The sequence below is a fragment of the Drosophila kikkawai genome, chromosome 3L (assembly GCF_030179895.1).
Source record: "Drosophila kikkawai strain 14028-0561.14 chromosome 3L, DkikHiC1v2, whole genome shotgun sequence".
NCBI lineage: Eukaryota > Metazoa > Arthropoda > Insecta > Diptera > Drosophilidae > Drosophila > Drosophila kikkawai.
The window spans coordinates 5,823,381-5,850,796 of NC_091730.1; the positions used below are offsets into that span (position 1 = coordinate 5,823,381).

At 37.9% G+C, this 27,416-nt stretch overlaps 4 protein-coding genes across 4 annotated transcripts in view; 2 read left to right on the forward strand and 2 right to left on the reverse strand.

The window, feature by feature from the left end:
• Positions 1–359: 359 nt before the first annotated feature.
• Positions 360–13,518, forward strand: LOC108073961 (ATP-binding cassette subfamily G member 4). The gene is made up of 7 exons (XM_017165798.2): positions 360–474; positions 4,053–4,561; positions 10,429–10,558; positions 11,129–11,667; positions 11,728–12,252; positions 12,312–12,568; positions 12,631–13,518. Exons 2-7 carry the CDS (start codon positions 4,471–4,473, stop codon positions 12,970–12,972), a joined length of 1,884 nt encoding a protein of 627 aa, XP_017021287.1. The 5' UTR covers positions 360–474; positions 4,053–4,470; the 3' UTR covers positions 12,973–13,518.
• On the reverse strand, positions 13,417–15,633 carry RIOK1 (RIO kinase 1). Its single transcript, XM_017165800.3, has 3 exons — positions 15,432–15,633; positions 14,033–15,364; positions 13,417–13,974 (listed from the first exon to the last, which is right to left on the reverse strand). The coding sequence occupies exons 1-3, from the start codon at positions 15,492–15,494 to the stop codon at positions 13,606–13,608; spliced, it is 1,764 nt and encodes a 587-aa protein (XP_017021289.1). The 5' UTR covers positions 15,495–15,633; the 3' UTR covers positions 13,417–13,605.
• An 86-nt stretch (positions 15,634–15,719) lies between these two features.
• On the forward strand, positions 15,720–16,814 carry Polr3H (RNA polymerase III subunit H). The gene is made up of 3 exons (XM_017165846.2): positions 15,720–15,933; positions 15,996–16,487; positions 16,547–16,814. Exons 1-3 carry the CDS (start codon positions 15,823–15,825, stop codon positions 16,676–16,678), a joined length of 735 nt encoding a protein of 244 aa, XP_017021335.1. The 5' UTR covers positions 15,720–15,822; the 3' UTR covers positions 16,679–16,814.
• Positions 16,815–27,416, reverse strand: part of LOC108073992 (F-box/LRR-repeat protein 16) — a 30,298-nt gene continuing 19,696 nt past the window's right edge. The window contains exons 5-6 of the mRNA XM_017165845.2: positions 18,992–19,187; positions 16,815–18,157 (exon numbers count right to left, since the gene is read on the reverse strand). Of these exons, the coding sequence (XP_017021334.1) occupies positions 17,860–18,157; positions 18,992–19,187 (494 nt within the window). The 3' untranslated portion in view covers positions 16,815–17,859. The remainder of the gene's footprint in view (positions 18,158–18,991; positions 19,188–27,416) is intronic.

Sequence of the window (27,416 nt, forward strand, 5' to 3'; positions counted from 1 at the left end):
AATAATTTTTAAATAAAGTAAAATAATATACTATTTATAAACAAATTTAGAACCTACTAAATTGTTTATAAGAGATGTTATTTTTATAGTTTGCAATATTAAAGCAAAGTGAATAAATCAAAAACCTTTTAATTATATCAAAAAATCCAAATCTATACCCACTAAACCCACAAAATACAACCACAAATATTTTTTTGATAACCTGAAATACAAAAATGTAATCTCGAGATCCTTAACAAGGTTCACACCAAACCGAACCCATTTCAATTTGAAGAACCGAACTCGAACCCGAATCCGAATCTGTTGAGCTGCGACTTTAACTGCAGAGCGACCAGTGCGGTCAGTTGATTTCACGCCGCCGCCGAGTGTGGACGCGTTTTCCGCCAGCTCTTCTTTCTAAACTAAAGTTCGCGTCGCCCTTATCCTCCTCGTTGCCGGGAAAATAATTGAAAACTTAAACCGAAGAAATTCAAAGTAAGAAAAGTGCACTAGAAATAATCAATGCTATCAAAGAAATCTGGAATGCATATGCCAATCTAATCAATTCTGGCAGACTTGAGGTTACCTTTTTGTGGTTTCCCTGTGCGCTAAGCTTTGTTTTGTTTGGCCACAAAGGAGAGTGGCCTTTGTATTGTGCCTGGAGCAGTCAATGGGATGTGCAACAATGCCAAAAGAAGTACAAGTGTTTGCCGTGAAAGTCACAAAGTTCCATCATAATCTATCTAATGTGCAGCAATAGGCGTGTGTGTACATAGAGGATATTGTGTGTGTTGAGTGGGTGTAGATATTTGTGGATTATCGCTAAAAAGAATTCCGACTTGAGTACCTTATCTTAAAAGCTTGCGAAGAACTTGCATTGCAGTGACTAGGGGAAGTGGGAAAAAACACTCTAAAGTGGATTATGATTTCATTAAAAATTTTGGTTTATTTAGAAATAAATTTAATATAAATTCGAATTAATTTTTGACAAGTAAAGAACCAGTGTTCTGGATAAAACTTTGTATATATTTAAATATGATTTTAAAATATAAAAAAAAAACTGAAACAGTTTGAGTTTAAATTCTCTCTTATTATCAATTAAACAAGAGCGTGTCCCCTTTAATTTTCGCTGTTAAACATTCATTGCTAAATGCTCATCATGGTGAAATTTAATAGAACCACTTTTATTTTAATTGCTCAGTGAACTTAAAATTATATAAAAAAGTAAACTGCTACCTTGGCTCTTCCATTATTTATTATTTGCCTCATTGTTGAACTACGACTTAGGGTAGTAATTAAATAAAAACAAGGAATTAACCACTTGTTCACATTAAATTGCTTTCCTTTGTTCATTGGAAATCATTCTCACCGAAAAACTGATGTGTTTTGAATACAAAATTAATGGGAAAGTGAGTTATAATGCATTGCCCTCAGTTGGCAGATCATAAATGTATTTTTTTCGTATGAATAATTTGCTTAATTCCCCCAAAAAAGTCCAAACAATTATTTAGATAAGATCATTTTTATAATTTATGCAAATTTATTATAATTCCGTTTGAACTTTTGACTAAAAATAAACAGGTCTAACCATTTAATTACTAATTGCTTATTAAATTCGGGTATTTCTGTGGTTAGTTAGCTGGTTTTACCAAATTATAATGATTAGTTATGTCTGTCAGAAATTGAAGAATAATATCGATTTGCTGGAATGGCCAGTTTCTTTACTTCTTCTTCCTCAACACCACTTTGTGTTAGCTAATTCTTCGTTATGCTAAGCAAGTTGTCGGGGGTCAAGAGTCTTTGCTGAATTGAAATGCCTCGGTTGCCACCTGACGTCACGGAATACACTGCCTAGAATAGAAAATAAATCTGACAGCCGACATGTAATTAGCATAAGTCGAGCTGAGCTACCCGAAGAGCCACTATATTTATACCCTTGCAGGGTATTATAATTTCAGTCAGAAGTTTGCAACGCAGTGAAGGAGAGGTTTCCGACCCTATAAAGTATATATATTCTTGATCAGCATCAACAGCCGAGTCGATCTAGCCATGTCCGTCTGTCCGTCTGTCCGTCCGTCTGTCCGTCTGTCCGTCTGTCCGTTTCTACGCAAACTAGTCCCTCAGTTTTAAAGCTATCTCAATGAAACTTTGCATATAGTCTTCTATATACTCTCACTGCTATATATGTCGGAACGGGCCGGATCGGACGACTATATCATATAGCTGCCATACAAATGTTCGATATATTTTTAGAAAAAAAATTATAACTTTGTTGTTTTTCAACATTTTGGCACCATTTTTTAGATATGACCATTTTATATTATTTCTGAATTTTGGTAAAAATTTTATGAAAATCGGACGACTATATCATATAGCTGCCATAGGAACGATCGGGAAATAAATAGAAAAAAAAATTATATATTCGTTGTTTTTCAACGTATTTTCATCTACTCCGGGATATAAGCTTATTTTATTATTCTAGAATTTTGGTATAAATTTCAAAAAAATCGGACAACTATATCATATAGCTGCCATATAAACCGATCGGTAGATGTATACAAAATGTAAAGCTGGGAATGCAAAACTGTAACTGTCAAACTGTAAACATAATAAGTATAGGTAAAATGTAATGAAATAATATCTGCAAGGGTATACAAACTTCGGCGTGCCGAAGTTAGCTTCCTTTCTTGTTAAGCTTTCAATTAGACAAACTTATTTTAAGAGCAGTGTTTATTTCCTTGTTGTAAAGAAGTGACTCAGGATGCAGTTTTATCTTTAGATTTCGGTCTTAAAAGGCTTCTTCTCCAGAAACTGGAACTGGTTTCTGATCTGCTGGCGCCCGTTGAAAGGGGTTCTGGCGCCAAGAGCATTAATTAAGTAAATAAGACGCAAATTCGGTCTCAAAACCCGAAGAATTCTAAAGCTTTTAAAGCCTGTTTACATGGTAGGCAGGATCAGACCATTAGCTTGTTGACAATTTTTAATAAATATTTATTAGCCTTTCAGTAAGATGGATTACTAAGTGTCATTCAATTCAATAAATCACATCGGTAAGTGGGGAAATGATAAATATCTTTGCATAGAATGAAATAGTGAGAGCATTAGATACTAAGTAAATAAGCTCTTAATTGTTTTAATTAAACAGGGGAGGCCCTGTTTGATAGAGAAATTGCAACTGCGACTGTTGATTGTAGTACTTGAAGATCGTGACATGTCTGTCAATCTGTCAGCGATAAAAACTCTTTAGGTTTTTATAGTAATTTCTAATAAAATAAATAAACTAATTAAAATTTACAAAGCTTGATTAAAAACTCTTTCTTACTATAATATCTATTGAAAAAATAAACTAAATAAAATATATATAGATTAAATACCTCATATATTTGTATACATTTGTGGATATTAATTATATATTACAAATAATATAAAGTGGGTATTAAGTGTTGTATCTATAAAGTTTTTATCTGGGAATATGCGGATTCTTTGACGTAACTAAATAGCTCAAAATAAGGCGTCTTTCCATAAATAAGTTTACTCTTGCGGCTAGTTTAAGAGAAAAGTTGTACATTGTGTAAAATAAATCTAAATGATATTCTTTGGTTCATTGAATATGTATTAGATTAAAAAAAATTAATTTAATTGCAGGCTAGAGGCATTTTACCGGTATAGATACTATATCTTCTTGTAACCATTTAGTCTATATTTTAATTAAAATAATTACAAAACCTTCAATGCTTATTAAAAATCCATTAAAAATATGTTAAACATAACCATAACATTTATTTAAAAATCAGTTTTGTGAAAGAACTGTGCCATGCCAGTTTAATGACTAATCTTGGTGATACTTTTCCACTTCTCAAATAATTTAACAAGAACAATTGTGCAAACACAGAGGCAGGTGAACCCTTTATCAGGTCGCCTCTCCCATTGAGGTGTGGAATTCAAGGCCGCTTTTAAAATTTTTTTTGATAAATCGTGTATACTTTTTTTGTGGTTTTATATTCGTCACGGTCTCTTCGCCTCTTCGCCCCAAACATGTCGAAAAATCTATAATGATTAATTTTTATTTGCAGCGCGTAATCTCTGGCGAAGAAGCAGTTCTCCGATCAAAACAAAACTGGCAATAAATCTGCAATCACACACGACCACGACCAAGTGCGCGTGCATAAAGAGTAACAAAAACAAAACTCGGAAAACATACACACAGAACCATAATAATCGCACTACTGACAGAAATAAATAAAAATATACAAAAAAACATACAGAGTGAAAATATCAGCGCCCATTCCCATTCCAATTCCGACTTTGGTGCGGTAGGTAATGACACATTCGGCAAACGGCGCACGTATCTAGATGCCAACGGGCACAAGTAGTATCTGAATCCATCAGGGCCCCGCCTTTTGCCACCCGCAACGCCCATATATTATAATATATATGAGTTTTTAAAAAGCGGCATTAAATAACCATCAGCAGAACCCATCAAAAGTCACCATGGAGCAGTCGCGAAATCTGCTCACCAAGCAGTCCAAAGATGTTGAGTTTCAAGATGTTTTCTACACGGTTAAGGAGAGGAAGAATTTTTGTAAGTGTAATATATCCTATAAATATTTAAAATTAGTTATAAGGAAGATTTTTAGTGCAAGAGATATTACTTAAAATACTTAATTTAATTAATATGAGAATGGTAACTACAATTTATTAATGAAAATATGCGATTTTTATAGATTCTTCAGTTTTTTGTCTTGCTGAAAAATTAACCATTACAACACTTAAATTATTTGCTTTTAATTAAATAATAAAAAACTTATAGCTTTGCCTTTAAAAAGAGTTTTCAAAAACGTTTGTAGGACAGCCAGTTGAGTGATTAATTTTGTAATTTTTCGTTACACATTTTATTTTATAATATTTCTTTAACCATTTACAAATTAAGATCTCCTAGATAGACCACTTGAATGAAGATAGAAATTTTGTAATTTAGCTTTAAACATTTGTATTTTATAATATTTTTGTATACACCTATTAGTTAACATATCCCAGACAAACTTACCTAAATGTGCTAATAACAATTTAAATATAAAAAAACTGCTTTAAAGTCCTTCATGGCTCTAGGGCAAAGCATCTGCCAGCCAAGTTTTATGTGAAATATCTTTGCATTGCATAGGTTTTTTTCTTCTTTGTTTTTGTTAGCACTCGAATACATCTTAGTAGACTTTAGCTTGGCATTCGGTGTTATGTGGTCTCTGTGCAATATTTCCAGCGTCTTGTTATGGCCAAGTAGCTGGCTGGCCAAGCGCTAACTGCTCCATAATTATAGGGTCAAGTCAAGCTTTTTGCGCAGTTTTTAGCCTCTTTTTTCGACTTTATTTCTAATGTCAATTGCTTAACTTGTTACATTATTTGTTAAGGTTTTTAAACGAAACTGACAAAAGAGTTACATTCTTAGGGTGTTTTTTTGCCACCCTGTTGGCATAAGTTCAAGCTTGGTGTCTCCGGTTGTGCATGCCATTGACACAGAATCGAAAGGAATTGCAAATGGCAATTGGAATTACATATATTGGAAATTGTAAATGCAAGTGACAGGGCCTCAAGTTTGTTCTGGTAGAAAGCACTACTTGGAAATAGAATTAGATACAAGTAAATAAAATGTATTGGTATATAAAAAACTAATATATAAGTAAGATACTCGATACAAATTACTGGTTTTTATTTTATTAACAAAAAATGTAGATAAATACAAATGTAAATTGAGAAATTAAATAGAGTCTTAGGTTTTATTGCTCATAAAAATAGGAAAATATAATCTTTAGAATATAATTTATATATTTTATAGCTACACTAACCCCTGTATTTTTTATTTATTTTTAACTTAGAAATTCTAGAATTATAAATCTACTAAAACATATTTTTTCTACGATTTTTTCAATAGTTTACTTGTCAAAGTTCATCACGACTTTAATTATTTTAATTTATCATTAGCCAGAAATATACTATTATTCTAGGAAGTTAATCTCTGAGATAAACAATCTATTCCTCCGGATATGCCCTTGAAAACCCAGTCGTGCCTTTTCAATTAATCGCTTCTAAGCCATCAGTCACCCAGAGTAGCTACTACCATCCATCAGGTGTGTGTTTAATTGGCTGTATTTGGCAGTTAGGAGAGGAAATGCCAGCGAAACCACTCACCAATAACTTAGTTTTCAGTGGAGTTGAGCTTCCTGATTCAATCTCTGCAATCAGAGACAGTCTCAAGTACGACTGATGATTAATTGTTGCTCATACGCCATGTGCAACGTGCAACGTCGCCATGTGGAATAATCTAAAAAAAACGATAAATATGAGAATAATGCATACAAAACGTTAATTTCCATTAAAATAAGGCTTAAATATATTACAAACCATTGGATAACTTTTGGTTTCAAACAGAAACTCCCCAACTAGAGGTTGATGCTCTCTAAACCATAAACATGTCAGATCAATATTGACCGCCACTTTTGAAACGCACTGTACAAATTAATATGTACATAGAAATCAGTAGTATGTGAGCTTAATATTTTGAGTACACACACGAGTATCTCGCTGCAAACACATAGAGATAGATATATGCGACTTCCTCGATGTGCCCCGCATCAATGGAAACTACAGTAGTTGTTGGCTGAATAAAGGCAGCGACAAAAACATCGGCAACCTCATCATCATCATCACCATCATCATCATTGGCACTAGCTGGAGGCAATTGCAGCCACAAAACAGCAATATTATGTTGGCGCACAGGGAAAAGCGAAAATTGCCCAACATTGATTGAATAATTTTTCCCCTCCAAAAAGTCGCGGTCTGGACATGTTTTTTTGTATTATTTTTCCCGCTTTTCCCTGGAGGCGGGTGGCCAGTCCAATGTCCGGGTTTAACCAGGCTGACCACTGCGATTGCTAATTAAACGAAATTATACTTTTGTTTTATAGATTCAGCACTTGAAATAGTTATTTATATGTAGTTTTTATAGCCCTTTGATCAATCATCTTAGTTGTTGACTTGGTGATGAGTGAGTGAGTAGCGTTTGATGGGTGGTCAAAGATCACAGAAACCTAAGGAGATTAGTTTTTATATACCCTTTTCTATTATTCGGTGAGCTTGTTGCATATTAATTTTAATTTGTATTTCGTGTAGAAGCTTAACTCTATAGACGTGCCAATGAAATCGTGTTAATTGGTATTGCATCAATTAGCAAAACCGAATTGTGGCTTTCAGTTGAGCTGGCTAAATTCCAAAGATTTGTTTAGCTAATTAGAGAATTTTGTGTTTCTATACAGCGCAGTTTCATTTATGGCTTGAACTTGAATAGAAATTTGTAATTTTAATGAAAAGTAATTTATAGCAGAGGCTATAAAAAAGGTGTTTTAGGTAATTACTACCAGCTGCAAACCTAAAGTATCTAGAGCCTAGTTTAGGACCCTTAAAAATCAAGTAAGATTTGGTTTATGTATCCCATTTCTAGTCTTATTTAGCTCATAAAAACATATAAATTAAGCAAAACAATTTCCCAAATATTTAAACATAAAAATCCAAACCATAAACAACTCAAAACACACACATAATTACCATTTCCCTCACTATCTTCGAAAAGTCTCCCGTTGTCACGCCTCATTATGTGACTCACGTAGACTCGTGGGAGTCCACAAGTCCATCGGTAGGCGGTTCGTCAACCCAGGCCTGGCCAACGTGCCTCTGGTGGTTCGATTGTTTTGCTGACAATTAGTTTTTTGGGGGAGCTGCGCGTGCTCAGAACGTGGTGGTTGGTGATCATAGAGAGAGAGAAAACTTTGGAGCCGGCGGCTAATTGATATGTAGACTGGGCGGACCGGTACACACGCTTATAATAGGATTTGCATCGGACTCCGACTGGTCGCCGTTGTCAGTGACCTTCTGAAATTGGTTCGCGAACCGCGATTCGGTTGCGCCATGAATGTTAATTGCTGATACTCGGGAAATTACGGGTGTACGGTTAGAACTGGGTCAGTTATCGGGAGGCCAGAGATTGTTGAGGAAGTAGAGTAATTGTCATATTATTATTTAAATATTTAAAAGTGGCATTTAATACTTGCAGAAAATATTTAAGAATTGTCATAGTTCAAAATATATAATAATTATATTTTTATTATTAAAATATTGTTAATTAAAGCTTAGGGGAAATTTAAAAGAATTTTCTTATTCTACTTAAAATAGTGGGAAACAAGAAAGAAAGCTAACTTCGCCAAGCCAAAGTTTGTATACCCTTTCAGGTTACTATTGGTTCAGGAAATTCTTCATAAATAAGTCAAAAATTGATTAATTTTAATTCGGAAAGCAGTTTTGTATTAGTTTTTATAAGGTTATTAAATCTGCATACTAAATTAATAATTTTAAAAAATTCAAATTTTTTCGAATTATTGAAAATTTTAATGATGTAACCCCTTTCATTTTTTTGAAATTTTTTCAAATTTTTTTTTTAAAGAGACATAGCTAGATTGACTCTCCTGTTAATGCTGATCAAGAATATATATGATTTATAGGGTCGGAAATGACTCCTTCACTATGTTGCAAGCTTCTGACTGAAAAAAAGGTAATTTCAGTTTACAAAAATATTTTCTAAAATTCCAAGATATCTCTTAAAATGTAGGGAACATTTTTTAAGAATTGTTATATTATTATTTAAATATTAACACATTCAAATAAAAACTCTTTACATATCTTGAATATGAATATTTTCTATGAATTTTAGCTTTTAAAGTAATAAATTAACTATTAACCTACCATTACTTAATTTAAAAATTCATATAATATTTGATGTTACCTCTTGGAGATTATTATTATTTCATTTTGTTTATTATTATGTTATTAATAATTGAATTTGAATTGTTGATCCGGTTCGTTAGACAGCTAATCGCTTTGAAAATGTAATATCAACATGATACTATATAAAATTGATAACAGACAGGCATTGACATTGAAAATAAACATGTATAGAAATGAACTGAATGATAACCTACTTCCGCTGATTCTGGCAATTACAATTTAAAATTTAAATTTTGAAATACATAAAAATATAATTGAAATTAGCAAATAAATAATTAAAATTAAGTAGAAGCTGCAGCTTGTTGCTATGTAATTGGGGCAAGCCAGACTCTGCGCAAAAATCAATTAATGTCTGATCTATAAGAGATCGACCTTCGGCTTGATGCAGTACTAGAGTACAGCTGATAAGAGAGGCATTGGCACAGATTAACTCAGCCGCAACTGACAGTTGGCGGTGAATGCAGGTCAGGTTCGTTTTATTTGCAAAAAAATAGGGAAATTTCTTCGTCATTTTTGCTTGTAATTTGAGTTTATAATCTTGATTACTTCTTAGTGATTATGAATTTTTCCACAACCGTGCCGAATTTGAAATGGCATGAATTATACACGTGCGTAAACCTAGAATATTATAGAAGGTCGGATCGGTGTCGGTGTCAGTTTCTCCGGTAATTCAAAATACAGACAGGGCGGAAGCTGGTTCCACTTTTGCCCAGTCATGCAATCGCATCAGACCCATCAATTGTCACCTTTGGTATCTTTCCGCTGCCAGGCCATGACATGACATTTTCGGAAGTGTTCCCAAGCTAATTCCCCCAAAAAATCAATGAAAGTGAATGTGATTTTTCCATTCTACGTTCTAGGGTTGTTTAAATAATAATGAAACTAGATTTATTTAATTTATTTCATTCCGCATTTATGTGTAGATTGTTTTAGTTTTTGCTGTATCAGCAGACTAGACCAACCAGTCCGAAAATGTTAACGTTCCTACGTAATCGGCGGAATATATTATTTCCAGGTGTCGGTGTTTTTTTCTATGATTCACTTGTACTTTCGATCGTGTTTTTGTTTACATATGATTAGCATATTTCTACGCTTCTGTATTTTAATGGGAAAGCCCTAGGGAGAGGGGCTATTACGTTTAATAGAAAATGAGTAGGTTTTAAGTGAGATCTAATTACATTTATTTGATTTATTTGTCTTTATTATATTATAATCTTCTTTAAAAATATGTATATTTTACAATTTAGAATTTTCCTAATATAATAATAATCCTATTGGTGTTAGTTATAATATAATCTTCTCTAAAAATATATAAATTATAAATTGTAGAATTTTTCTAATATAATTATACCCCTATTAGTCCTAATTATAGAGCAATCTTTCTTAAAAATATATAAATAATTAAGTTTAGAATTTTTCCAATATAAAATTACCCATATTGGTCTTAGTTATAATATAATCTCTCTTGAAAATATATAAATTATAAAATCTAACAAATTTTTGTATTGTAATAATACCTCTATAGGTCGTAATTAAAATAAATTCATCCCCAAAAATATATAAATTATATAGAATTTTATCTAATATAATAAATCCTATTACGCAATTTATATTTTGCAGGGCGCGTGACCGGTGAGCGCCGGATTCTGAACGGAGTCAGCGGCAGTTTCCGGAACGGCCAACTCTCGGCCATCATGGGACCCTCGGGAGCCGGTAAAAGCAGTTTGCTAAATGCGATTTCGGGTTTCAGGTAAGAACAATAAAAATCGAAAAAAAATAAAAACCAGACTGGACGGGCTGCATTCGAGACGTCATCGGGATTGAAGTGTAACAAAGCCCAGGCGCCGCCGCTAAAATACTTGGTATATCATTTGGTTACCGTCAAAACCGTGAACCGGTTCTATGCTTGGCCAACTGGTGATTAAAGCCATGTTCATTCTGAGTCAATTTGGCCAGCAGCCGGTCAGCCAGACTTAAATGCGAAATGTCAAATGGGTTCTGCAGGGTTTGCTGGGGCGGTACAGACTCTCAGAACCATCTTAGCCTTGAAAAAAGGTGACAGACAAGCGCTTAAAAGATGAAGCTTCCTCAATAAAGATTTGGGGAGTTAAAAAATATAAATAGAAATGCACAAAAATGCTTATTAAGTAAGCTAATAAATCTTTGTTGAAGACTCTGAAGCTTTTTATTACGTTTATGTCATTTAAAATGCTTCAACAAAACCAAGCTTAAGCTGAAGTTTACCAGAAAATATATATATTTTTACTATATATCTCATTTTTTTTCTATTTTAAAACCTCTTTTAACCCTTCCTTTCCAGGCGCGACGGCGTCACTGGCAGCATAAAGATTCGCAGAGACAATGCCTGCTACATCACTCAAGATGACCATCACCAGACCCTTCTCACAGTCGAGGAGCTCATGAATCTCGCCTGCGACCTCAAGCTAAAACATAGGCACAAAAAGCAAGAGATCCTCACGGAGATCCTGGAGAATTTACATTTAAATCATCGACGCAATGTGACGGCTGAAAAGCTTAGTGGCGGCGAGCGCAAGCGTCTGTCCATTGCTTTGGAACTGGTGGATAATCCAAATATTTTCTTTTTGGATGAACCCACCAGCGGTTTGGATGAGGTGACGGCAGCCCAGTGCATACGCCTGCTGAAGGCCATGGCCCACGAGGGACGCACTATTGTTTGCACCATACACCAGCCTTCGGCCACGATATATAATTATTTTGACAGCATTTACGTCTTGGCCAAGGGTCATTGTGTATACCAGGGCAGCCCGCGAGCCACTATACCTTTTCTGAGACTGGCTCAGCTGGATTGTCCCAGGCATTACAGTCCCTCGGATTATAGTGAGTGAAATATGGGATTATCTTATAAAATATCAATTAAAAATTAAACTTTTTGCACAGTTATTGAGCTGGTGGATGCCGAGGATGGCCACCTTGTGCCTGCTCTCAGCGAGCTAACCGAGAATGGAAAGCTGATCTATGTGGCCAGTCATTCGGATCAATTGGATGCCACTTTGGAGTCCCAGCAGGCTGTGACCACCATGTTTGTGGAGCAGCCAAAGCGTCCCTTTCTGCCCACCTTCTTTGCTGGCAGTGCTGCCTCTACAGATGGTTCTTTGATTGGTGGAACAAGTGCCTTGTTGGAACAGGTCAAGGCTCTTTCCAGGCGATTGCACACGGATTCTCGCGAGATCTCTGGACTGAGACAGTTTGTGGTGCTCATGCGTGTGATGTTGCTGAGGATAACGCGTGCTCGTTTGGCTTTAATCATACAATTGTTCCATCATTTGCTCTGTGGCATATTCTTTGGTTTGATCTTCTTCCAACTGGGAAATCAGGGAGCGCGAATGTTTGATCATCTTAAGTTTTGTATTGGAGCTGTGCTTATGATTGTGTACACCCAAGTGATGGTGCCTATTTTGAGCTGTGAGTATTAGTAAAATCTCTTTAGCGAAGCATTTCCTTTATCAAATATTTTTTAATAGATCCCGCTGAGGTCAAGGTGGTCAAAAAGGAGACTTTTAACCGCTGGTATACCCTGACACCCTACTATATGGCCTTGACAATCTCACGCCTGCCTCTACAAGTGCTGCTAAACATCACCTTTATGGCGGTGACCTACTGGATGTCTGGCTTGCCAGAGCAATTCTGGCGCTTTGGCATCTTTGTGGCTGTTGGTTTAATGATCTCCCTGGTGGCCGAGGGCATGGGCCTGGCTATAGGGGCCACTTTTAGCATAACAGTGAGTTTTGGAAAGCAACCTAATGAGATTCTTCTCTAAATCTATTAAAATTCTCCTTCCAGAACGGCAGCGTGGTGGGTCCCATGATCATAGCCCCTCTCATGGGCCTGGCTGTGTATGGCTTTGATTTTGCTCCGCAAATCACAGGCGGCATGCAGCTCCTGATGAAGTTCAGCTATGTCCGTGTGGGCGTGGTGGCTTTGGTCTTGGCCGTGTTTGGTTTCCAGCGGGAGGAGCTGGACTGTGATGACATCTACTGCCACTTTAGCGATCCGCGTGTGCTGCTCAAGTTCCTCGATGTGGAGAAGGTGTCTATACTCCATCAGTTTGGCATTCTGGCCATGCTGATGCTCTTCTTCCGGGTGATAATGTACATAAGCCTGCGCAAGCGCTGCTATGCCTGAGTCTGGCTTGGACTGGCAGCCTCCTGATGAATCTTACTCCCTAGTTTTAGGCCCATGTCAATGCTGTGATGTTCGATTTTAAACAGACAGATGAGGATTTTTCTTGTAAATATAAATAAACCCATTCCCAAGAAAGGATATACTTAAGGTTAGATTTGTAAGTTAGTTTTAAGATCACACTCATACACACAACTCAGCAAAGCGCACATTTTATAGAGTTTAAAACTAGTTTGCTTGGTAAAAGTGATTTAAATTCGAATTGTTTTAAGAAATGTTTATTATTATTTTGATATTAAAAAGAGTTAAATGTTAATAACATTAGAAGTTGGCTTCCATGTCTCTATCTTCTCTTAAAAAAGCGTTTTTAGCAGCACAAGCTGCTCCCTAAGAGGAAATTCTAGTAAGTAAAATAGCAAATGGTTTTTTTTTAGTTAATGTATTGTTTTCTGTACAATTTAATATTGTATATAGCTTTGTTACAAAATCAAAGTTAACTTTATAGCTTAAAACAAATATTTAAAGATCTTTATAAAAACCTTTAAGTTACTCATCTGGTTTACATTTTTCTTCTAAATAAAAAGTAATTAAGGCTAATTAGAATCCAAGGCAGGAGCAGGATTAGTAGCTTTACTCCTACTTCTTCATGCTGCCCAATTTCTCCTTGCGTTTCTTCACATGCTTTTTCACCTTGACTTTGCGCTGCTCAGCCTTGGCTTCCTTTACGGCTTTTTTACGAGCTTTTTTGCTTTCCGGCGATTCATCACGCGGTCGGGCAGAGTTCTTAAAGTGAGTGCCATCATTATCGTCGTCCTCATTGTCCTGGGAGCCCCCCTCTTCCTCGCTTTCTTCCGTGTGAGCTTCATCGGTTTTATTTTGAGACTCCAGAATGTCAGGCTGCTGCTGGACATCCAAATCCGAATTTAGGCCCGTGATTTTGCCATAGATGAGATTTTGCTGGACACCCTCCTTGGCCTGGGCCACATCACGCTCAAAGTGACGAACCTGTAAAAGGAAATGATTAAAAATCTTTCAAGTTACAAAAAAAACTCAAACAACTCACCTCATCCAAGCGCTTGGGAATGTAGGTGTTTTGCCACACGGCCTCATCGATCTTCTCCTGCGCCGATATAGCCTCAAAGTCCCGATCCTTGATCCTCTCCGCTATCCTCTCCAGGCACTCCTCCATATTTTGCTCATTGATGGTCTGGTCGGTGATGAAGTCAAACAGCTCCTTTACCGTCATGGTGGCCACGGCCCGCTTGCGGAAAAACTCCGAGATGTTGGTGCAGTCCTTGCGCAAAAAGTCAAACGAATGCGGATGATCATGCTCCACGGCCTGGCTGACATCGATGATGACCAGCTGTCCATCCTGCAGGAGGATGTTGAACTCGGAGAGATCGGCATGTACCAGACGGCACTGGTTGTATATGCGCCACATGATGACCACACAATCCCGATACAGCTCACGTGCCTTGGACGTAGTTAGCTCCACATCCTTGAGCTTGGGAGCAGGCCAGCCATCGCGACCGCAGAAGCGCATGACCAGGACATGGGATCTCAGAAGGATGGGCTCTGGTACCGGAACGCCAGCGTTGCGCATGCGCAGATAATTCCTCATCTCCTTCTCCGCCCAGGTGCGCACCATCTTTCGGGGATTGTGCTTGCAGTAGCCATGACGGAAGCGAAATTCACCAGACACATACTTGTCGCGATCCTTGAACACCAGTATAGACGTCTTGTAGATCTTGATGGCATACTCATCGCCTCCATCCTTGGACACTGCATGGTAAACGTTCGCCTCTTTGCCCGTGGAAATGCAGCCATTGATCTCTTGAATGAGTCCCCGATTCAGCAGCTTGAAGAGAATCATGCGAGTGCGAGGATCCATCACCTGCTCGGCGGTGGCTCTGTCGTGTTTGTCCCGCACCTGCGTCCGCTCTCGCCGATCAAAGTTTACCAGCCGGTTGGCTGCCTGGGCACTCATGTTGGTGGTGGGATCGTATTTCTCCACATTAATGCGGGCGGAGTAGCGTCGCAGGAGCTTCTCATTGGGCTGATAGCTGCTCACGCGCTGTGTGCCTCCAGAGCCGCCTCCTCCTCCACCGCCGCCGCCGACGCTGCCTGCTCCCCCAGCATGTGTGAGCTGCGGCTGGACGTGGAGCTTATTGAAGCCCGTGTAGGCCTCCTCGTAGGTGTCATAGTCGTCGCCCACTTCGTAGTCTTCGTCTTCGTAATCTTCCTCATTCTCATGCTCTTCCTCGTCTTCATCCTCCTCATTTGTGGGCTCTATTACCAGTGCCAGGTCATCGCTGGCTTCCTTTGGCGTCAGCTTGATGTCCTTGAAGATTTCATCCTCGACTGTGAGGGTTTTGAAGTCGTTGACCCACTCGGACTGCAGATATCAAGGATTTTTGTAATTTAGGATTACAATTTCATGAATTTCATGCATAAATTGTTACCTTTTTAAGGTCTTCTTCGTCCTCCTCGGCGTCGCTGTACTTGTGCGTGTCGTCTTTGTCCATCTTAGGGCACAACCAGTAATCCGTAATACGTATTTATAGCCCAAAAAAGCTTTTTAAACAATGCAGAAATTACACAAATCGCTTAAAGTTCTGAAATTTCACAAAATTGGTTTAAACCACACGTGTTGGGAATTCACACGGAAGCGCCGACATTGTTTTGGTATTTTTTAATATAATTTGGTATATTTTGTCAGTCAAATTTGGTCGCATTTTTTAGCCGGTTCCGCTTTGGTCACACTGCCCCGCCACACATGTTTTGTTATGCACAAAAACAACAATGAACGACCTGTAGTTTTTGATTTAAACAATTTCCTTGAAATTCGGCGCCATGTTCGTGCTGGCTGAGCTGAAGGACAACGTGCGCATTGCACCTGACCAGTTCCACCTGAAGCTGGTGGACGCTGTGCGCGACGAGATCGACCGCAAGCTGGCCAACAAGGTAAGGCCACCTTCTTCAATCCCAGGCTCACATTTCCTTAATTTACTCCCCCCATTCCCCAGGTTTTACTCAATGTGGGCCTTTGCATTGCTCTCAAGGATATCGTCTCTCTAAAGGACTCGGTTATTTTGCCAGGTGATGGAGCCTCTCACACGGAGGTGCTCTTTCGATATGTGGTCTTCCGTCCCATGGTTGGCACTGTGCTCACGGGCAAGATACGCAACTGCAGCCGGGAGGGTGTCCATGTGACGCTGGGCTTCTTCGACGACATACTCATCCCACATGCCGCCTTGCAGCATCCCTCACGCTTTGACGAGGCCGAGCAGGCCTGGGTCTGGGAATATCCCCTGGAAGATGGAGAAAAACACGATTTGTTTATGGATGTAGGTGAACCCATCAAGTTTCGAGTGTCGCGGGAGATTTTCGAGGAGACCTCCCCTATTGGACCGCCCAAGGCAGAGGCTCAGGCGCAGCAGGGATCCAGCACATCCTCGGCAGCGGCAGCCGCCTCTGCTGCAGCTGCTCAGGAGGTCAAGACGCCGTATAAGATTATTGTAAGTTGTATTGGGTGTGAAGATTTCTGGTTACTAATTATTGTTAACTTCTTTTCCAGGGTGCCATCAATGAGTCTGGTTTGGGCGTGCTCTCCTGGTGGGATCAGCAGGGCAAGGAGGAGGAGCAGGACGACGAGGAGGAGGAAGAGTATGACAACGACGAGGATGGCGAGGGTGCATGTGAGGAATGACACTGAATTTGATATTACACAAATAGTTGTAAGTGGACTTAAATATTTTCTTTTAAAAAAGAAAGTTAGTTATTTTTAATGTTGAAATATACAAATTATTACAAGGAAAATCCATAAAAAAAAAACACAATTTAAATCATTTTCTCCATTTATTTATTTATCATGTACTTGTAGAGTGGTTGTGTTGGTTTAGGACTCCGTTCATGATGAAGGACTCTCGCTCTCTCCCTCTGGATTTAAAAACAAAGCATTTACATTAGGTCTGAGAGGGAGGATTGCTTTAGTTCATTGGGCAGGAGGGGGGAGAGCAGCTCGCTTTAACGTAAGCTATATATTATATATAGAGTATCTTGTTTTCGGGGGCCAAAATTACACTCATAGATTGTTTCACATGGCTTTCGCTTCGACAACAATTTTTGCTAAACATTGTGTTAAATATTGACTCCTGGGGTAGCGTGCACCGATTCCTTGCTTAAAATACTTTCAGTTGCCGTAAGTTAGTTACAGATTACAGATTAGTCATATGGTACAATCGAAGTAAGGTTTTCACTGGTCAGGGTTAAGTTTTGTTTGTGTGTTTTCAATTGCATTTCTCGATTTAAAGCTGCCGGCAACTCGTAAATATTTTCAAATTTTTTCGATTTTTGTTTGGGTTTCTTTGCTTCTTTGAACTAATGTAATTGTTAATTGCATATTTTGATTCTTTGTAATTCATATTTGTTGTTTGTTTGTTCGTCTTTTTGGGCGCAATGTTTGTTTTGGTTTTGTTGGTAATTTACACGTAGACTGTATGTTTAGTAAATAAATAAAACGTTCGTTAAAAACTACAATAATATAAATAAATTATGTATATTTATAAATATATATATATATATATATTCATGCATGTATATTAGACATATTGCATTGCGTGTAAATAAATATCATCTTCGGGTCTTTTGTGGTACATATCGTCTTAAACAGATCAACTTAATTAAGTTCCGTATCAAATCACAGCAGAAATCATAAAAAGTCTAAAACTATAAGGGATAGAGAGTAGTAAGTACAGTGTTGACGGAAAGTTGAAGTCACATAGCACGCGAGGAACTAGCCGCCTGGAGGCTAAGTGTACGAAATAAGCATACACCGAACTCAAAACCAAAATCAGTGTCATCTAGAGTTGGGTCTCCGCCCATCATCGATTATTCAATGATCAGGCAGCGGGGCAGGTGCTCCTTCAAGTAGTCGAACAGCTCGTGCGACGCTCCCGGGCAGTTGGTCAGCTCCAGCTCTTGGAGGTGCCGCAGCTGGATCAGGCTGGACAGGCCCGATGAGGTCAGCAGCGGGCAGCCGGCCAGGGATAGCACCTGGAGGTTGCGCATCGAGCAGAGGTGCTGCAGCCCAAAGTCACGCACCTGGGAGCACCAGCGCAGGAAGAGGGCGGTGAGGGAGAGCATTGTGGAGATATAGCCTACGCCAATGTCTGTTATATGCACACATCTGGAATTTAAGAGGGGAACAAAATATATTTTAACATTAGGTTAGCTGTAGATTTAAAAATAGAAGTCGAAAGAAAACGATAGAAATTCTAAAAAATCATAAACTTAATTCTTTTTTATTATAAACTATGATAAATATGATTAGTACAGAGTATATGTCTAAGAAATAGGTATATTTTTCTTAAAACAACTCCCGGAAATCGTTAATAATAGTCTGGAATCTGTTTCTTCACTACTTTATTGGACTTTGGCCCCACATTTATTAAATTCCTTGTCCTCTTCAAGGCGCGGCTTGGGCTTCAACTCCTTGGCTAGGATGTTAGTGCATACACCAGATGTGTTCCTGGCTATAAGTGTGCGCATATTTATGGCAGAGATTGTTGCAGAAAATCTTATGTGGCGAGTCAACTGCCTGTGACCGAGCACAATCAGATTACAAAAGGAATTGCTGGGAAAAGGGGAAAAGTGTGCACTGGGAAAATTATGAAGAAACAAATACTAATTTAAATATTTATATTTATATATATTTTTATATCCTTCTCTTAATAATAATAGCACAAGGCTTCCAAAAGTAATTAACAAATCAAAAACACTTCACCTAATAAAAAATCTCCAAAAAACTATACTCCTGCAATTCGAAATAGTTTTCTGTGTGTAATTGACTGCCAGTTTCCGGGAGAGAACGACGACTAATGGCCCGCCGCCGGAGATGAGGTGCAGCTACTCGGCGACGGAAATTGAATTTTACTCATGAATAATTACACAGCAAATGGAAGGGTGGTAGGGTAAGTAGTAACAGCAACGACGACCTTGCGCCTGGCGGACTCAGACTCACCTATCCAGCGTCAGCTCCTCCAGCTGGTTCAGATCACAGGCGATATACTCGAGCGAGGCGTCCGTAATGCGGGGACACCAGGACAGGTCCAGGGCGCGCAGCTTCTGCAGATTCTCGGCAATCAGCTCCACTCCGTCGTCCGTCAGCTTGCTGCATCCGGACAGGCTTAGTACCGTGAGATGGGGCAGGGAGTGCACTGCAATCACAGAGAGGCGGAGAGTGTAGACATTAGTTATGGGCACCAGATGGGGCACTGCAAGGAGGCAAACTTCGAACTGGAAGCGAAGCATTCACCTCACATAGCTGGGATGTAGTTGCTTTTTGTGTGGGAATGGGGTCTCTGCAGACGGGTTAAGTATGTTTTGAGGAGCTAATGTTTTCCCTTTGCTCTGGCCTCATCAAGAATTTCAATTACAACCTTTTGATTATATGAAATCCTTTTAAAATAAATAGGGGGAAAAGGTGTGTTGTTATCGTAATGGGAAACACCTTGATTAATTTGTGAGATTTATGGTAATATCCTTACCACTAATTGCCTGTATTATTTAGTAACTAATTCTTTAAGAAACCTCAAAATTTCACATTCTTTAAATCGATATTTTATGATATTTTTAGAGGAAAAATTTTGGTGAAAAATCTAAGATTAAAAATATCATAACTAAGTCAAAACTGTATCGATTTCAATTTGGAAAGCATTTTTGTGCTAGTTTTTATCAGGTTAAAAAAACTGCATACTAAATTAATCATCTTAGGAAATTTAAATTTTTCTCAATTTTTGAAAAATTTAATGATGTAACCCCTTTCATTTTTTTGGAAAAATTAAAAAAAAAAAAATTCTTAGAGACATAGCTACATCAACTCGTTTGATGATGCTAATCAAGAATATATATGGTTTATAGGGTCGGAAATGAGTCTTTTACAAAATTTTAAGCTAATGACTGAAATTAAAATACCTTGCAAGGATTTACAAATTACAATTTAAGTAACATTGAAAAGCTGTAAAACAGGATTTAAAAAATTTCTTAAATTATGTTTGATACTCAAAATAAAGCTGATTATAAATATAAATCCAGAAATACATTTACTTTTCGTGAAATCTGTATTTAAATTCCCCAAATCAATGTCCTTCTAAGTTATCTACTGGAGAAGAAGTACTTCTATTGCTCTACCCTCCCACACACACACTCCCCCATTTAAGAAATTAAATATTATATAATAAAAATTAAGAAACATCTTAATGTTCAGGAGTGTTAAAAGTGTCGCAAAGCATTTACCCCAGTTTTGAGTTGAAGAAAAGCATTAAGCAATCCGAGTGGCAATTAGGTTTAGTGGCTATTTACATAAAGCCGCCTTGCTCTGGATTTGCCACTAAGCTTTATTCAGTCTCCAGTTGGTCTAATGTGTCATGTATCTAATTACCGCATCTATTTAAAGCTGAACAACAGCAGCCTCAACTGCTGCTCTACTTAGTCTGAGGCAGTTTCTCCTTCGGCCTGTGCCATTTGTGTCGACAACAGTTTTGCTTCGTTCCACATTTTGCTGTGTCACTTTCTGGCGTGTTTGTTCTGCTCTTCCTTTTGGCATGCTCTTCTTGTGAATCACCGATTGTTTGTCCTTTCTGTGGATGAATGCAGGATGCCCTGTTTTCTTGGGTATCCTTTGAAGTAGGCAACAAATGCGAGATAACCAGAGGTGTTGGAGAAATCTCTTTGGATTTCAAATCCATTGAAAAGGGTGACCGAAAGTAGGCTACAAAAATGTAGCCTGAACTGCTGACACCTTCTTAAAGGATCTCAAAAGAATGGAGATTTTAAAGGCATTTTTTAAATATTTTAAAAATATTTATAAGGATTTTCAATGTCCTATCTAGTTCAGGGTTAATCGATTTCTGAACAAACTGGTTTGAGTTGACACTGAAAATGTAAATATTTTCTCGGGGATAATCTGTGAAAAGTCAAGAGTTGTCTGCTGATAACAGGCAACCGATAACCGATGACAGAGCTCTCATAACGGTAGAGTGACAGCACACGGCTGCAATTACCGTTCGTAAGCCGCTTAAGGCTTTTGCTAATGGGAATTAGGAATATTTTCCGGCCAGAAAGGAAGGAGGAGGCGGAGGAGGGCACGTGCGGCGGCTGAGCAAACAGAGATAAAGGGTCCAGGAAAATCAGAGCAGACTCCTCCTCCACCCAGGCAAAGTAATGTGTGAGTTTGAGGCGAATTCCCATCTCCAGTCCGAGACCCCTAACCACTTCAACCCCTGCCCAAGATGAAAGAAGTCGAAAAATGCAGGGTCCACTCAAGTAAGCCGCTTTGTTCTTGCTTAGAATGACTCCATATTCAACTAAAGACACTGAGAAAAACTATAGTTTATTTGTAATAAATTAAAATGGATTTATAACAATATTTCTGTCAAAAGAACCCACAAAAAATGATGTTAAATATTAAGGAGAAGCTTCTTAACTCTAGTTTTATTATCAATAATTACTAGAATGTATGAAATACTTTATATTTATTTCAGTGCCCTCAAATACATTGGTTCATATGCAACTGCGGGTGGGTAGGTGGGTGGTTGGCTGGTTGTGTGTCCCACATTGGTTACTCGGATACTGAGACACCCAGTGCTCCTCGCGAGTAGAGCACTCCCTTGTTTGGCTTCTGACCAAAAAAACCACAAGGCACATACGAAAAGCGATTTGAATTACAAAATATGCGCAAACTAGAGAATCCACACTAAAAGATAGCCGCGATACTGTGGGCTGCTCTGGGCCAAATGGAAAACTACGCAAACAGCGAACTGAATGGAGGGGCCTATGAAAAATTAACACAAACATTGCCCGCTGTGCCGCAGCCTTTCTTCTATTGACTAACTGAAGCTGAAGCAAAGCTTTTATGTTGTTTTCATAAAGAGAGTGGGCTTTATTTTATGATTTACTGTGGAGTTTTGTGTGTAATAAAATGTAGTTTCAAGAGGAGAAAATCCTAAACGACTGGCATAAATGATAAGAAGGGAATCTAAGTTTGGGAAGCAGAAGTTGGGATACTCTTAGAGTTTGCCACAGGATGGGGGGAACTAATTGGAAATCAGTTATAAATAAACCCAAAAACCCATTAATTTTCAGTCTGAAAGTTAATAAATCTGTAGACTGAATTTAAAACCTTTTTAAATCAATATAGTTGTTAAAAAGACTTCCAAAATTGTCTTAAAGAAGTTTTCTATTCAAAATAAAGCTCTCTAAGAATTTAAATCCAGATATACATTTAATCTCAACCCCTTTTTAACCAGAAAATCCATGAAACCTCTAGTTAAATTCCCCAAATCAATGTCCTTCTAGGATATCTGATTGGAAAGAAATACTTCTATTGCTCCACCCTCCTGAACACACACACTGCTTGCATTCCTAGCTGAGTATTCACCCTTAAAGGACTTGCAAATCCTTGGCTAATGCATATTCAAGCGTAATTGAGGAGGCGGTAACAGCGTGGGGGGATTCAACGAGAAGCCGCAGCAGTGACAATAACCGTAACGCTGACGACCTAATGCCGACGGTCTCTGCTGATGATGGCCAAGCTGCCAGGGCTGCCATGTTTCCAGGCAACGGCTGCTCCTCAAGGAGCTAACTGTAATTGTATCTATGAAGCGGTGGATGCAGTACAATCGTCTGACGACGACCCAAAAGCTAAAAACCGCAAAAATACAAAAAAAAACACAACCAACGACAAAGGCGCCTCTGTGCACACAAACATCTAGTGCAAACAGTAAAGCTTCAGTAAAAACAACCAAAATTAAGGGGAGATTTTAATAGATTTACTCCAATGATGGTTGTTAATAATTAATAGAATAATTTCTTCCAAAAGAATTTCTTCTGGTGTTTCGCAGTAATCTTAAGGGTTTCAATCTCTGACTATTCAAGGAATTAGTAATATAGAATCTCCCCTGTACGTGTGTTTTAACGATGCACAGACGTAGATACAGTTACGTTGCACTAAGTCGAGTGCCGGCACTAGAAAAATTGTGATTAAGAGCCGCCGGCGACACCAGCAGACCACAAATACCATAGGGATACTCCTAGGGAGGGGCGGAAGGCGGGGCATCATCATCACCGATAGATTGATAATGATCGCAGCAGCCAGAGTGACATCGATTGAATTACACTCGGAGCGGATCGGGAGCATTAGCATTAGTATTAGAGGCCTCCGCAGATCGCTTCTCTTGCTTATTTATCGCCTGCGATCGTCGATGAAATTCATTTCGTTATCAGCCTTCCATCGACGCGCAACATCTCGTGATTCTCCGAGTTTGAATCGAGTCCCTAATCGAAACTTGACTTTATAGAATAAAATAAATAATATATATATATATATATATATAGTGGAAATAGTAAAAAGTTCCTATCCTTTTTTAACGTGTTGCTGTTTCGCTTTGTGACCGACACTAACGGGTAATTGTTTGGCCTTCTTAGCCGTTCCGCTGGATTACTCGTTTTTGCGATCACAAATCCTGAAATTGCAGCTAAGAGCAGCATTCAAGTGGAACTAGTGAACGTATAATTTGTGTGTTTAAAAGGACAATGAAATAAAGGAGATATTGAGCGAAAAAGGAACTTTAAGTAAGGAATATTGTTTAAAGTAAAGTTCTTACTTCTGACTTAATTTGACTTCAAAAAGCCTGCTCTAGACATTTATTAATGCAAAACAGTAGCCTTCATTGAATACTATCTGTATTTCCCTGATAACAAAACTGAATGCCAAACTGGTAAATATAGTTTAATCTTGAAAGGGTTACCCTGACGAGATTGTGATCTCTCTCTTCCCAGAAGAGACAGCCAGTTTATGCAATCAGTAATCGGAAATTAAAGCCAACTGAATAATTAATGTCTGAAGAAATATGTCTATAACTCAGCTCACATGTTATAGATACACTCAGACCTTAATAACTGTTTTTTTTTAAAGCTAAAATATAAGCTTAGAAATATTATTTAAAATCTATTATATAGATTTAGATTTTTAACACAAATTAAAAGTTATAGAACAGATCAATTCACTCAAATTACACCTCTCCTCTCCCAATAAAACTTTTCTATTCCCGGAAACTTTACTTGATTTTTGCCCACCATCAGCTCTCAGCTTTCATTATTGACTTTGTATTTGTTCTTTCGGGCAAAAATAAATTACTAGCCAACAAAGTTGGGCAATGATTCGTTGCTTCTATGAATAAATTGGGTTCATTTTCTGCGAATTTCCAGCTGGAGAGCAGAGTCTGTCTACCTGTTCGGCTTGACAGGGAAATGGGGAAAAAAGGGAAATGGGAATTCGCATCGGAAATAGTGTCCCGAAACATGAAAGCGGGCTAATGCTCTGCCTCCCCCTCTCTCCTCCCACTCACGCACTCGTTGAGACAGAGACAAGTGTCAATACAAGGACGTGGGGCCCAGGCAGAGGGAACACAAACATGTCGGGCAAACAACTTGTAACTTGTGTATCCGTGAGATACATTTACATTTCCCATAACAACTAGCGACGTTTATGCGAGCCTCGTTTGGCATTCAGCTGATGTTTCGGTGCCTGCCAGCCTGCCTGCCTGCCTGCCTGTCACATTCAAGGATCCCACTTCTCTCCACTTTCCACTCGAGCTGTCGAAAAATGTTTGGACTAGAATTTGATTTGCTCATTAGAAAAAAAAGAGGGAAAAAGTTGAAAAAGTTACCATAAGGCTTCTATTGAAGCCTGGTCGAGAAATATAATTTTTTCATACTTCTCTGCGGACTTTTGTTGGTTTTTTTATGGGTGAATGGCTGGTGGAGAGGTCCCAGGACTGGGACAACTCACAAATTCCATGTCTATTGGCAGGCTCTTTGGCCTGCCAACGATTTTTATTGATTTTCTGGGCATGTCTCTCAGCCATTCATTTTGATATTCGCCTACGTATTTGTATTCACATGTGGAAAGTTATGCTCACATAACGGTTAGCATTTGTTTATGACATTCATTTGATGATTGCTGATTTTTCAAATTGCCTCGTTTGGGGTCAATGAGGGAAATTGCATTTGCTGGCTGCCTTTCTTGACTCAGACAATAAAAAGTTGGTTACGCGGCGTATGAGTGATGTGAATATTATGCGAATTTTGTATTGAATCGAAAGGATATGTCAGGAAATATGGGGGTTAGCGCCTAAAAATAGCTTTAAATATTTATTTCTTTTAAAAGAACTTCCACAACTTTATAAATTCCTTGCCGGCACACCTGAAGTGTGAAGAAATAAATATCAAATATCAATTTATAAGACCAATTTCCCTTCAAAGTCAAATCAATAATTAAAGCCGCTTTTTCCCAACAATTTTCGGTACCCATTCAAGGCAAGCAAAAGCTGCTTAAAGTTTAAGATGAGTTTGTAGATGGGCGTCATTATGCCAATTACTTGGAACTGCGGCATTGGGGAGGAAAATGCCATGAAATTTCACTGTGGCAACAAAACTTTTACGAGTATATTAAATAAAGCAGCGAGTTACGTAGCATCAGAGGAGCCTGGAAGCATTTCAGCTTAATCAGCTCAGCTCCCGCTGAATGCTGCTGCTTTCCAGTTTCTCTGGAAATTTAATATTCAAAATGGTTTCCGAGCAAATGGAATGTCCCTCAAAGTTAACAATAAATACCCCATTGTGCGGATACTTTGCCTTGAAGATTCCAATTTCCAATTCAATAAACACTTTGTAACATTGCGAATTGTTTGAATGTTGTTTGAATGTTAAATGAATATTTCACTCTTGAAAATTAATGAAAAATTCATTGAATTTTTGTTCAGTTACTCGCTTAAAAGAGGTTTAAAAATGCTTTAAAAAAGCAGAAGAACTCTTTGATTTTGGTTTTTTATATTAATATTTTACCAAGCTTAGAAACATTCTTCTCATATACAATTTTTCTTCTTAATAAAACCAACTTTAAACTAAGGATTAAGTCAATCTTAAACCACTAAAAAACTTTAATTTCGTACTCAAACTAAATAACTTTGTAATCCTAACGCGAAACACCTTAGAAGTTATCTGCTTTAAGGATTTACCAAAGTCGGTAGTGATAAAACAAATCTTGGGCAATTTTCCGGGCTGCAGGGAAAACTGTGGCTTAACCGCTTTAGGGTTTAAGTGGCCTGTCAATTAACGGCAAACTTTGAGGCCAAACAATGAATGCGTAAATGAGCAGGCAACAAAAGTCGCGTGGGGGGAGGCTAAGAAGTCGGTGCCGGGGAGTCCCCACTTCTTGCATAGGCAAATAATGTTCGAAACGTGCAGGCCTCATTAGGTTTCCCCTTCTTCCCTTTTCCCCTCATTATATTTTCCTAGGAAAATTAAGCCGGTTGGGGGGGGGAATAGAAAATGGAAGGATGTGGATGGCGGACTGCCTGGAGTGAACTACCGCGAATTGCGATGAGGTTGCGCAATGGCAGATTAGCTCTTCCATGGGGGTCGAGGGTCGAGGTCTTCGAGGAGTCAAGGGGTCGAGGCAGTTCAAGGGCCATTGAAATTTAAAGATAAAGTATCTTTAAAGTTATATCTAAGAAAAAGAGAGAGTGTTTTCCCACAGAAAACCAGGTAAATAGCTACTTTAAGTTTAAAAATCATTGTGAATTTTACTTTAAATAAAATATAATAAATAATTACTACCTAAACTCAAATAATTTCACTTTTTTTGGGGATCTGCAGTCTATAAATAATTACAAAATCATATATAATCGTTGCAAGAACCTATACCCTTGAAACTAAATTTTAAATTCAAGTTGATAAACAAATATATGTAGTTTTACAATCTCATTATTGAATTGTATCTATGTCTGCCTTGATTGTGTCTCTAAATTATACACTAATTTATGCGAATGCTAAGCAAACAATTTGCCAGAAAAAAAACAAAAAACGATAGAAAAAATACAATGAAAGCGTGCCACAAACAGGGGAATCGAGAAAAAAAAAGAAATAGCTACAATTACGATTCTTTTGGCAAATTGACAGAAACCACAGCAGCAAACAGTTTCAATCAGAAATAATTCTGCAGCTGGGATTCGACGAGGTTTGCCTATCAAGTTGGTAATTAAGATGATTATATATGTTTGAGAAAATATACTATATAATTAACTATATAAAATATATCAAGATTTGATTTTATGGTAGGTGAATAGCCTTTTGTTTTAAATCGTAAAAACGATCAATGAATTTGTATAAAGTTTCTAAAAACCACTAAGAAAATTACCTAAAATTCTTAGAGCAATTAAAAGTACTTGGCTTGTATTTTTATTGAATTTAATAATTAATTCCTTGAAAACCCAATTGGCCCTCTGCTTCTTCCCCTTAAAGATTGACTTGCGGCGTCTTTATTAAAAATGCATTAAAAATGCTTAGCTGGATTGTCGACTAATGGCCCCCGTGTGTTGAATACT

Coding starts and splice junctions, on each gene's coding strand:
- Polr3H (XM_017165846.2), top strand. CDS start 15,823: ATGTTCGTGCTGGCTGAGCTGAAGGACAACGTGCGCATTGCACCTGAC. Junction 15,934..15,995: donor ACCGCAAGCTGGCCAACAAG/GTAAGGCCACCT, acceptor CCCATTCCCCAG/GTTTTACTCAATGTGGGCCT. Junction 16,488..16,546: donor AGACGCCGTATAAGATTATT/GTAAGTTGTATT, acceptor CTTCTTTTCCAG/GGTGCCATCAATGAGTCTGG.
- RIOK1 (XM_017165800.3), bottom strand. CDS start 15,494: ATGGACAAAGACGACACGCACAAGTACAGCGACGCCGAGGAGGACGAA. Junction 15,365..15,431: donor ACGAAGAAGACCTTAAAAAG/GTAACAATTTAT, acceptor TGATATCTGCAG/TCCGAGTGGGTCAACGACTT. Junction 13,975..14,032: donor TTCCCAAGCGCTTGGATGAG/GTGAGTTGTTTG, acceptor TTCCTTTTACAG/GTTCGTCACTTTGAGCGTGA.
- LOC108073961 (XM_017165798.2), top strand. CDS start 4,471: ATGGAGCAGTCGCGAAATCTGCTCACCAAGCAGTCCAAAGATGTTGAG. Junction 4,562..10,428: donor TAAGGAGAGGAAGAATTTTT/GTAAGTGTAATA, acceptor TATATTTTGCAG/GGCGCGTGACCGGTGAGCGC. Junction 12,569..12,630: donor GGGCCACTTTTAGCATAACA/GTGAGTTTTGGA, acceptor TTCTCCTTCCAG/AACGGCAGCGTGGTGGGTCC.